Source organism: Leptopilina boulardi, unplaced genomic scaffold, assembly GCF_019393585.1.
Source record: "Leptopilina boulardi isolate dan_hultmark-lab unplaced genomic scaffold, ZJU_Lbou_2.1 LbouV2_214, whole genome shotgun sequence".
Lineage (NCBI taxonomy): Eukaryota > Metazoa > Arthropoda > Insecta > Hymenoptera > Figitidae > Leptopilina > Leptopilina boulardi.
In genome coordinates, this window is record NW_026137768.1 from 4,512,870 (window position 1) to 4,525,105 (window position 12,236).

At 23.6% G+C, this 12,236-nt stretch overlaps 3 protein-coding genes across 3 annotated transcripts in view; 2 read left to right on the plus strand and 1 right to left on the minus strand.

Annotated features, from left to right (window-relative positions):
* Window positions 1-12,236, minus strand: part of LOC127279180 (uncharacterized) — a 55,077-nt gene that overhangs the window by 24,710 nt on the left and 18,131 nt on the right. The window lies entirely within an intron of this gene.
* Window positions 504-9,304, plus strand: LOC127279243 (uncharacterized). Its single transcript, XM_051301480.1, has 9 exons — window positions 504-666; window positions 1,324-2,035; window positions 2,578-2,918; window positions 3,373-3,585; window positions 4,966-5,671; window positions 6,494-6,824; window positions 7,186-7,441; window positions 7,929-8,649; window positions 8,906-9,304. Exons 1-9 carry the CDS (start codon window positions 520-522, stop codon window positions 9,244-9,246), a joined length of 3,768 nt encoding a protein of 1,255 aa, XP_051157437.1. The 5' UTR covers window positions 504-519; the 3' UTR covers window positions 9,247-9,304.
* Window positions 9,648-11,342, plus strand: LOC127279184 (odorant receptor 4-like). The gene is made up of 3 exons (XM_051301397.1): window positions 9,648-9,875; window positions 10,122-10,839; window positions 10,964-11,342. Exons 1-3 carry the CDS (start codon window positions 9,750-9,752, stop codon window positions 11,302-11,304), a joined length of 1,185 nt encoding a protein of 394 aa, XP_051157354.1. The 5' UTR covers window positions 9,648-9,749; the 3' UTR covers window positions 11,305-11,342.

Genomic DNA, 12,236 nt, shown 5'->3' on the forward strand with positions numbered 1-12,236 from the left:
TCAAATATTTTTCTAAAAAAAAAAAAATACACAAATAAATGAGAAATAATTTTTAATTTTGAACTTTTACCACCTTTTTTTAATTCATTATTTCCTCTATTATATTTTCATAAATCTTTTTCCATTAGTTACAATCTCTTTACAAAAATTTTTTTTTTTTTTTTTTACAAAATATCTAAATTTTTCTCTCAATTTTTTCAAATTTTTTTTTTTTGTTCTTATTAAATATATATTTTTAAATATTCCTAACGAACTAAATTTATCTTCTGTTTCTTTATTCTTTGATAATAATTTTAGACATTAACGTTGCGTTTACACACATAATATCGTTTATGTAAATTGTGTATATAGATAAATGACACGGGAAATGGGTAGTTTTTTTTGTAATGAATAATTGAAATGAGTTCGGTTAAATTCGCAAATAGAAAAATGATATGTATATAAGCCTTATAAATAATGATGATTGCATTGGGGGGGTTTTATGTGAGAAAGGGGTGCAGTGATGTTCTTCTGTCAAACATGGAAAGAATTGAGCCTCTTTGGACAAAAGACTCATCATATGGACTTAAACTTTATAAATGGATCTCTTGGCCAATGGGCACATGGCCCTTTGGCTGCGAAAATTATTTTTCCATTTTTCGTTTGATTTTCGCTATTATATCTCAGGTTTGTGCAAAAAAAAAAAAAATTTCCTTCTTAAAGCTGACTCTCGTCAAAATTTTAATTATTTTCAATTGATACAAATAAATAATAAAAAAAAAAATTAATTTTCTTCCTCAGATCTTAAATTTGTGAAAATTTTCTCATATTTTTTAAAATTCTTTGGTTTTATTTACAAATTTTGTGTAAAAATATTATTTTAATATTTAATTTAAAAAAAAATCTGCTTTTTTATTCAGATAAAAAATAGTTTCATTCATTTTCTCTGTTTTGAAAAACATATTTATTTCTTTATTCAACAAATATTCCAGTAATTTTGAAGAATTTTTTTCTTCAATTCCAAAACTATTTCTGCAAATTAAAAATAAAGTTACAAAAATGAATTATTTTTTTGAAATAACAAATAATTATAAAAACTAAAAAAAAATTTTTTTTATTAATTATTATTTGAGGTGGTAGGTATTTGTTTCAAATTGCAGAAATTATTGGTTCAAATACAATTTCTTTAAGTCAAATAAAACTTAATTTTGGTTCAAGTAAATATTTATTTGACAATAGTCAAATAACAGATTATTTGAATCAAAGAAATTTTTTTCCATTTCAAATAATTTAATTATATAATAAATAAAATTTATTACCTAATAAAAAAATTTTCTCTTTTAGATTACATTTTTAATTAGTTTAATAGCAGAAGTATCACAAAATTGCATCACAATGGATGTGAAAGTAGACTATATTGCAAATTTATCATGCGTTGTAATGTGTCTTGTGAAAATAATAATAATTCGTCTTCATCATAATAAAATAATTTTTGTCCTATCATCAGCAATGAAAGATTGGTTATTAGAAAAAGATGATAATTCACAGACAATAATGAAATCTTATGCCCAAACTGGTAGATCATTTTTTATGGGACAAATTTTTTTTGCATTTTTTATCATAAGCGTAATGGTTGCTGGAAATATTCCACTTTTATTGACAGTAGATGAATTAAAATTTGAAAATATAAGTTTACCCCTTAATCCACTGCCAATGTCAATGGATTGTCTTTATAAAAAAAATATGTCAATGACAATTAATATTTGTGTTTATGTAATACAAAGTTTACAATTGTATATTACAACAATTGGCTGTACTGGTAGTGATGTTTTTTTCTTTGGATTGGCAATGCATATTTGTGGACAATTTGAAATTTTGAAAAATCAAATTACACAATTTGGAGGAATTGAAAATAAAATTCTACTTCAATGTAATTTACGAAAATTAATTAAAAGACATAATCATCTAATTAACATGTCACAATCGCTTGAGGATTCTTTTACTGGAATTTTGTTGGTTCAACTTTTTTTTAATTTATTAATTATTGTCTTTTTAGGTTATTATTATCATTATTATTATTATTATTACTGTATTATTACTATATTACTATGTTATTATTATTATTTTTTTGTCTTCTTTATCACTGAGAAAAAAAATTTAGTGTTTGCAACAAAATTGTTTGGTTAGGCAATTTTGGTTCTTGTAGCCAAATTTTGGTTGGCTGAAACAAAGTCGTACAGTTATTTCAACCAAATATTTGGTTAGGCCAACAAAATTATTTGGTTGAACATTTTTAAACTCCAACCAAAATTTGGTTGGGCTAACCAAACATTTTTGTTATGCCAACAAAAAACACTCAAGCAAATTTTTTGGTTGACTCAAACAAAAAGTTTGGTTGCTTAAATACCAACAAAATTTTTTTGTTGGCCCAACCAAATTTTGGTTGCTCTGACTAAACATTTTTCTCAGTGTAGCAATTATAATTACTATGTTTAATTAATTCAGTGATTGAAACAAAATTTTTATAATTTCTGAAAATTATGCTCGATTTGAATATTTTCAAACAATTTTAGTGTTAAAAAATAATTTTTTTTTCAGGAATCCAAATAATTATGAATCTAAAGACAGGAAATATTTTATTAGTATCGAGATCGGCAATGGCTGTGCTAGTGATAATTTTTCAATTTTTCATCTATTGCTATTCGGGTGATTATTTGACAACATTAAATGAAATTTTATTGGATGCAGTTTATAATTGTTCATGGTATAATTTTCCAACAAATATCAGTAAGAATTTAATTTTCATTATGATGAGAACACAATTGAAATTTCACATAACTGCTGGGAAATTTTGCAATATGGATATGGAAAATTTTAAAAATATCGTTAAAGCATCATTATCATATATTTCCGTTCTAATGGTAATGTTCAAATTAGAAGTATGACAAAATTATCAGAAATCAAATCAAATTAATTTCAATCCTTATTTTTTTATTATTTCCTCAATTATCGGTAAAATGTCATTATCGAAAATAATTTATAAAACTGAGATTATCATTCAATAACCGAAATTAGAAAAAGAAAAAGTAAATAAAATTAAATTTAAAATTATTTAATGGGAATAAAATAATTAATAATTAAAAATTATTTTAAATTGTGTAAAATTATTATTATGAAATATGTAACTGTAGAAATTAATAAGTATTCTTAGATATATTTTTTAATTCATATACTGTTTGCTCATTCATTGATACGCTGGCGCAAGTTATTTAATATGAAAATTAGAGAGAAAGAATACGTTGAGTTTTTTCTTTTTTTTTGAATAAATAACAAGAAGTAGATAGAGTGCATCAGGAAGTAGGTAATAATACGAGGAATGTTTTATAAATAATGATACAAGAAGGGGATGGGGTGATATTATGTACAAAAAAAATGAACAGTTATGATCTTATGACAAACATGGAAAGCACTCAACAAATAAAGAACAAAGACACAATATATGGACTTGAAATTTATAAATGGATCACTTGGCCTCTCGGCATATGGCCCCTTGATTGCGAAAATAATTTTTCTATTTTTCGCACATCACTTGCTCTTATCACTCAGGTTTGAATACTAAATAAATAAAATTTTATTATTAAAATTTTTACCAAAATTTGTAATTTATATTTTATAATTTATAATTTACTTATTTATTTATTTAGGATAATTTTGAATCAATTAAAATTTGGGTAATTTTAAACTTAAATAGATTAAAATTTTGATAAATTGAAAATTAAATCAATTAATATTTGAATAAATTAAAATTCGGATAATTTGAAATTTAAATCGTTTTAAAATTTGGATAATTTTAAACGTAAGTAAAATAAAATTTTGACAAATTTAAATTTGGATAATTAAAATTTGAATAAATTAAATTCGGATAATTAATATTTGAATAAATTAAAATTCGGATAATTTAAAATTTAAATCGTTCAAAATTTGGATAATATGAAACTTAAATGAATTAAAATTTGGACATATTGAAATTCGGATAATTTAAATTTTAAATTAATTACAAAATTAATAAATTAAAATTTAAATCGTTTAAAATTTGGATAATTTGAAATTTAAATCGTTTAAAATTTGTATAACTTTAAACGAAAGTAAATTAAAATTTGGACAAATAGAAATTCGGATAATTTGACATTTAAATCGTTTAAAATTTGGATAAACTGAAATTCGGATATTTAAAATTTGAATAAATTAAAATTCGAATAATTTAAAATTTAAATCGTTCAAAATTGGGATAATATGAAACTTAAATGAATTAAACTTTGTACAAATTGAAATTCGGATAATTTAAATTTTAAATTAATTAAAAAATTAAAATTTAGATAATTTGAAATTTAAATCGTTTAAAACTTGGATAATTTTAAACGTAAGAAAATTAGAATTTGGACAAATAGAAATTCGGATAATTAAAATTTTAAATTAATTAAAATTTGAATAAATTAAAATTAGGATAATTTGAAATTTAAATCGTTTAAAATTTTTATAATATTAAACTTAAACGGTTTAAAATTTGGATAATTTAAAATTTAAATCATTTAAAATTTGAATAAATTAAAATTCAGATAATTTGAAATTTAAATCAATTAAAATTTGGATAATTTGAAACTTCAATTAATGAAAATTTTTTTTCAAATTGAAATTTGGATAATTTGAAACTTGAATCAATTCACATTTTAATAAATTGAAATTCAAAATTTAAAACTTAAATCCATTAATCTTCAGATAGAATGAAATTTCATTAATTTTAAGTTTCAATCGATTGAATTTACATTTAATTAAAATTTTAATAATAATAATATTTAAATTCTTTTTCAACTAATAAATTATTTTTTAACTTCCCAAATTTTCCTGATGAAATTTTTTTTTTCTGAATTCCTTTGTATATTTTATATAAAACTATATTGTCAATATAATAAAATTTTCTTCTTCCAGATTAGCTTTTTAATCAGCATAGTAGGAGAAGTATGTCAAAATTGCAGTTCAATAGATATGAAAATAGACTTAATAGGAAATTTAACGTGTGCATTAATGTGTTTTATAAAAATATTAATGATTAGAATTAATCGAAAAAAATTATTAACAATAATATCCTCAGCAATTATTGACTGGTCATCAAATAATGATGAGACGTCATTAAAAATTATGAGATCCTTTGCTCATAAAAGTAGATCATTTTATATTGGTCAAATGTCCTTTGCACTTTTTACAGTAATAGTGATGATTATTACAAATTTGCCACTTTTATTGGGTGATAAAGAAAAATTTCAAAATATCACCACACCACTAAATCCACTTCCAATACCAATGGATTGTTTTTATAAACAAATGTCAAAAACAACAAACATATGGATTTATTCAATTCAATGTTTTCAATTGTGTTGTACTGCACTTGGAAATTGTGGTCCTGATGTTTTTTTCTTTGGTCTCGCAATGCATATTTGTGGACAATTGAAAATTTTAGAAAATCAAATGATATATTTTGGAAAAATTGGAGATGAAATTCAACTTCGTAGAGATTTGAATTTATTAATTAAAAGACATAATCGTCTTCTTAATATTTCTCAAAATCTCGAGGATTCATTTAACTGGATTCTAATGTTTCAATTATTTTTAAATTCGTTAATTATCGTCATTTTAGGTAGCTACATTTTTATATTTATTTAATTACAGTGAAATCCACGAATATCGGATTTTTAAGGACCGGAAAAAAATCCGACTTAAGTGGGAAAATATAAAAATTACCGACATAGAAATCTACCTTACCGACTGATGATAAAAAATTCTTAGAATTCCTTCAAAAAAATTTACTATGAGTTGGTAATGTAGATTTCTACATCAGTAATTTTTTATGTTATCACTTTCCAAAAAACTGTTTTACTATCAGCCGGTAAGGTAGATTTCTATGCCGGTAATTTTTTATGTTTTCATTTTTCAAAAAAAAAAAAAAAATTACCATCAGTCGGCAAAGTCCGATATACGTGGGTTTCACTGTAATTACATGTGGCATAAAATATTATTTACATTCTGTAAATAAGTAAAAAAAATTATTTTTCGTTCTTTAAAACAATTTACTGATTGTAATAGTACATTAATTGGTAAAACAGATTTGACTGTTTCAATCAATAAAGAATTCTGTTTTACCGATTAATGATTAAATCCATCGAATTATTACTAATTTAAACAATTTTTATCATTAATCGGTAAAATAGAATTCTTTACTGATCAAATCAAATCTGTTTTATCAATTAATGATAATGCAGATTTAATTGTAAAGATATCTACTAACTTTCAGTTAAATATGATTGAATTTCAGTAAATCTTACTGATTCAATAACTAAATTCCAACTATTTCATCATTGAAATCTCACTGATTTAAATTTAAATCAAATTTAATCAGTGATCAAAACTAAAAATATAAAATAAAAATTTCTTCTTAATTAATTAAAATTTATCCTTATAGGAATACAAATAATTATTTCCATAAAAACGGGAAATACACTACTATTACCGAGAGTAATATTAGCATTTATGGTTTTGATGGCGCAACTTTTTATCTATTGTTTAGCTGGAAATTCTTTAACTGAATTTAATAATATTACTTTATTGAGGGCAATTTACAATTGTCCCTGGTATCGTTTTCCAGTAAATGTAATTAAAGATTTGGTTTTTATTATGATGAGAACAACAATAAAATTTCACATAACTGCTGGAAAATTTTATAACATGGATATTGAGAATTTCAAAAATATCGTCAAAGCATCAATGTCATATATTTCTGTATTATTGGTAATGTTTAAATTTGACGATTGAGATAAATTGTTCTTTATTTTTTATCACTAATTTTTTAAATAAATTTTTTGTATTTTTCTAAAAAAAAAAAAATTTTTTTTTGTAAGTTTTTTATTTGACAAAGGCACTTTAATAAAAAAAAAAAAAGGAGAAAAAAATGAAACTACATGCAAAATGATAATGAGTTAAACATATAATTTTCTATTATGTCGATCGACAATCATCGTTTCCTGAATATTATTTTTACATGATGACAATTTGAAGAAGAAAAATTTTTTCCCACATTTAGAAGAAAATTATACCCCTGATAAGTATATCATTCAATGAAAAGGGTTGTATTTGCATAAATAAAGAAAAAATATAATGGAAAACTAAGCCTAAGAAAACGCACGCGCAAATTCAGTTAAATTCTGTACGTGTTCGCGAACACTTTCAAGAAAAAGAAAAATTTTTTTTACAATCTTCATGGATTAAAAGGAAAATGGAAAAAAAAATGTTTTACAAAAAAATTCAAGATCCTATGGAAATTTTGAAAAAAGTCGCATGGCCCATGGGTGTATGGCCTATAAATGATAATTTTTTTTCCTTATTTCGAACATTTCTGTTTTCTTTAATACAGGTGTTGTAATAAGTACATATGTCGCTAGAAATGGAAATTTATTTCTGTAATTTTTTTTAATTCTTCAATACTTTTGAACGTTTTTAACTGGTTAAAATTTTTGTCATATTTATTTATTTTTATTTAATAAATTGACGGGATTGAATTTTCAAATTAATTAAGAATTTTCAAGTATTTTTATTATATAGCATGATTTTTATGTTCCGGATACCCAAAAAAAATTTTTTAATCTCATTTTTTCGTTTTTTAAACAAAAAACAGTGGAATTAAAAAAAAAATTTTTTTAGGGGGTCCGGAACATAAAAATCACTCTGTATAAATTGAAACTATTTTATTTTGTATAGTATTTAAAATTTTTTCAATTATTAATGCTCAAATAAAATTTTGAAATAATTAGTTAAATTTTTTTTTAAAAATTCATTCAAACATATTGAATTAAATAAAAAATCGTAGTCAACAGAAAATTTTGAATGTGAATTTCCTTCAGATTAGTCTTATCACGTGCGTGACAATAGAAATAAAATTAGGAATGAATACTACAGATGAAGTAATAGATCTCATAGAATTAGAAAAATTTGGAGTAATAGCAGCGTTAAAAGTGTTTTTACTACGATTTTATAGTAAAAATGTGGCTCAAATTATTTCCTCAGTGAATAATGATTGGTGTTGGTTGAAAGAGACAAAATTTCAAAAAATCATGAAAACTTATGGAAATATTGGCAATTTTGTATTTTATGCACAAACATTTTCAACAGCTTCAATTATTTCTCTACAAGTAATTTCCAGTTTATTAATTGTTCAACCAACAATTGAAATAAATAATTTACAAAATAATTCTGAAATTATTGTTAATGCAAGAGGATTTCCATTAAAAACAAAATATTTATTTGTCAATGTCTCATCAAATTCCTATGTATTAATATGTATTCTTCAAACAATTCAATTAATTTCCACAGCATTTGGTAATATTGGAATTGATATATTTTTTTTTAATTTATCAATGCAAATTTGTGGTCAATTGGAAATTTTATATGAAAAAATATCGCAACTAGAGGAAAATGATGATTTGACAATGATAAAATTGAAAATTGTTGAATTAGTTAAGAGACATCAACATTTGTGGCGTGAGGCACAAACTTTAGAAAATACTTTTAATTCGACAATTTTGATGCAGCTTGCAATTAATATCACTGGAATTTGTGCATATGGTAAATATTACTTTCATCGTAGAGGAAAATTTTTTTTATATTTCTGTAAATAGATATTTGTTTAAATATTTATGAATTTATTCTAAAATTATCTTTTTTAAATCAAAAGAAAAGAAATTCAATTAAGAATCATAAAAAATTAGCTCTATTTATTTTTATTTTTTTCATTTTGCAAAAATTAAAAAATTATTTAAAAAAATTTTTTTTTTAAATGTATTTATGAAATTAAAAAAAAATTTAATCCAATTATTTTAAGGCTTACAGGGTATCGTTAATATGCAAATATATGGAATTTTGGGTGGAATGAAATCTTTCTTTGCTGTTGAACTACTATTGGTGCAATTATTTTTATATTGCTATGTGGGAGAAAAATTATCATCAAAAATAATGAAATTATCATTTGCAACATATCAAAGTTCATGGTATAATTTACCAAAAAATTTATCACAAGATTTATATTTTATTTTAATGATTGCCGAAAAACCATTCACTTTAACAGCAGGAAAAATGTTAACTATCAATATGAAAACATTTACCAGTATTGTCAAAGCAACAGTTTCTTATTTTTCAGTACTTCGATTAATGTTCAATTCATAATCAAGTATACAAATCGTTATTATTGTAAATATAATTATTTCCTTTGTTCGTGTTAAAAAAAAAAAATAATTTTTCCCTTAATTTTGTGTTATTTTTTCTGTATTTAGTTAATTTTAAACATATTTTTGTTTGTGAAATAAAATTTCATTGAGGCTTTTTAAAACCATATTTTACATTATTGAAAAAAATTGATAGGAAAAATAAAGATGTTGCAGTAAAAATATTTCAATGACAAATAACTTACGTATACTTGTATTAATTCTTTATTCTTTCGATCGAATTTAATGACAAGTTTAAGTCACGAATTCTTCGAAATAATTTTCATATGCAATGCAAAAAAAAGAGGGTTTTTTTTTTTAGAGAAAATTACAGCACAAAATATACAAGAAGAAAAAGGGGTGCATTAGGTAAATAAAAATTTCATAATTATCTAAAGTAAGCAATAGAGTCTGCGCAATTCAAATCAATTGAATTTTTTTCAACGCAAACATTTCTCTCGCAAAATGTCATCGGAGAAAGATCTAAATACTTTTAAAATTTTGAAAAATGTTGCATGGCCAATGGGAATTTGGCCATTGAGTGATAATTATTTTTCGCTATTTCGAACTCTCGTTCTCATTGCCATACAGGTGTCAAAAAAAAAATTTTATCCGTTTCTTTGATAAATTTTTTGTAATTAAAATTCAGAGTCGAAAAATAATTAAATCTAATAACCGAATTGAAAATTTAGAACTGACAAATCTGGTATCAAAAAAGAAATTTTTTATTTAACTATTATTATAACAAAAATTTGGAATAAAAAATTTATTGCAAAGATTTATTAATTCTATATTGACAATCCGATTTTGTTTTTTAATTTTTCAAACTCTGTTCAGATCAGTTTAGTAGCTTGTGTAACAATAGAAATAACTCTTGGATGCTGTAATCCGGAGGAGGTGATTGATTTTATTGAATTGCAAAAATTTGGAACAATAGCAGCTTTAAAAGTGATATTGGTTCGTTATTATCGTGATAATATAGCGCGAATAATCACTACAATGAATGACGATTGGTTTGTCACAAGGAAAGAAGAATTAATTAAAATCATGAGATCCTATGCTCGTACTGGAAATATTGTTTTTTATGCACAAGGAATATCAACATCGACTGTTATTTTTTTTCAAGTTGTTGGTAATTTGCCATTTTTTACTCCCGGTGTAAAATTAAATACAACAAATGGCACAGAGGAAATTATATTCGAAAGAATGCTACCACAAAGAACAAAGTGTCTCTTTATGAATGTCTCATCAACTTCTTATGCTTTAGTTTATTTTTTACAGAGCATTCAATTAATTTGCACTGGTCTTGGAAATGTGGGAACGGACATTTTTTTCTTTAGTTTAGCAATGCATGTGTCGGGACAATTGGAAATTTTGAAACAAGAACTTGCTGAATTCCAGGGATTAAATAATTTAAATGAGGATAAATTGCGAATTGTTACATTAAGCAAAAGACATCAGAAATTATTGGATGATGTTCAAAGCCTCGAAAGGACATTTAATTTAATTATTTTGGTTCAACTTGCTATTAATATTACTGGAATTTCCCTATTTGGTGAATATAAAATTTCATTATACCAACGACTTGCTTTAAATTTGACCCCTTGCTTCAAAAATTTTGTTAATCAACAAAAAAATTTTTTTTTGCCGATAATTTTTGACTAATTTTTAATTTTCAGGAATACAATTAATTGTCAATTTACGAAAATATGGTATTTTAGCAGCAATAAAACCACTAACTGCAATTGATGTTCTAATGGTTCAATTAGGTTTGTATTGTTATGCTGGTGAAGTGTTATCAACGAAAGTAAAAATGATTACACTTGGAGCATATCAAAGTTGTTGGTACGAATTAAAGAAAAATTTGGCGAAAAATATTTATTTTATAATGATAAGGGCTGAACAACCATTTCGTTTAACAGCTGGAAAACTTGTGGGTATGAATATGGACACATTTACCAATATTATTAAAGTTTCAGTTACGTATTTTTCGGTTCTCAGACTAATGTTGGATACATAGTGTATTTAAAAATAATCGAAAAACTTATATTTTTAAATATGTAATTAATAAATATTAATTTTCATAAAAATAACTTTATATTTTTTAATATTATTATTAAAAGGTTTAAAAATTTTTGATTCAATAAAATTATTTTCTTAATAAATGTTAATTATTATTTTTAATTTTTAGAGTTTTACTAGGTATGTAACAAAATTTTTACTAATTTACCCTCTTCACGGTGCGCCAGAAGGTGGCTTAAATAAAAATGAATTGGCACTTAAAAATTCTTTTTTGATTATGATTCTTAGATAAATAAAAAACATTTCTCAATAGTTTTTAAAATCAATTTACGTGCCCGATTTAAATAAAATTGAGTTTTTATATAAAAACAGTGTTTTATGGGGAATCAGAATTTATTTAATCTAATAAATACTGTAATAAATGATAATATAATTACTTATTTTCAATTTTACATATAAATAATTATATTGCTGTAGTGTTTGCGTCCGATTTAAAAAAATTAAATTATAATGTTAAAAGAACGATTTTAAGAGTGACAAAATTTATTTAAGAGAGTCGAATGGTCTCTGAAATTTTTTGGCAAGAAGAGACTTTTAATTATCGCTCTATAAAAACGGCACTAAACGTGAAAATGATAAACATTGATTTTAAAATACTTTCTTCTCGAAAGACAGAAACTTTTTACAAAAGCAGCTAGAGATCGTTATCTTATATAAATTTCCTAAATTCGAAAGATTATGCGAATCTATACAAAAACACGATTGCAAAACGAAAAGTAATATAATGCCAGGTACATTACCTCCTGCCGCCGTCAGATGGCAGCAGCATGCAGGGCGCACAAAGTCGCAGCTGTTATTTTAAAATCAATACTATTTCACGTTCAGAGCGATAATTAAAGCTCTCTTCTTGCCAAAGAATTTCAGATACCG

Bases quoted from the DNA above. Each gene is read 5' to 3' on its own strand.
- LOC127279243 (XM_051301480.1), top strand. From the start codon at position 520: ATGGAAAGAATTGAGCCTCTTTGGACAAAAGACTCATCATATGGACTT. The intron at 2,919-3,372 runs GTATGACAAAAT...TTATAAATAATG, and splicing joins TGGTAATGTTCAAATTAGAA to ATACAAGAAGGGGATGGGGT. The intron at 7,442-7,928 runs GTGTTGTAATAA...AATTTCCTTCAG, and splicing joins TTCTGTTTTCTTTAATACAG to ATTAGTCTTATCACGTGCGT.
- LOC127279184 (XM_051301397.1), top strand. From the start codon at position 9,750: ATGTCATCGGAGAAAGATCTAAATACTTTTAAAATTTTGAAAAATGTT. The intron at 9,876-10,121 runs GTGTCAAAAAAA...AACTCTGTTCAG, and splicing joins TCGTTCTCATTGCCATACAG to ATCAGTTTAGTAGCTTGTGT. The intron at 10,840-10,963 runs GTGAATATAAAA...TTTAATTTTCAG, and splicing joins TACTGGAATTTCCCTATTTG to GAATACAATTAATTGTCAAT.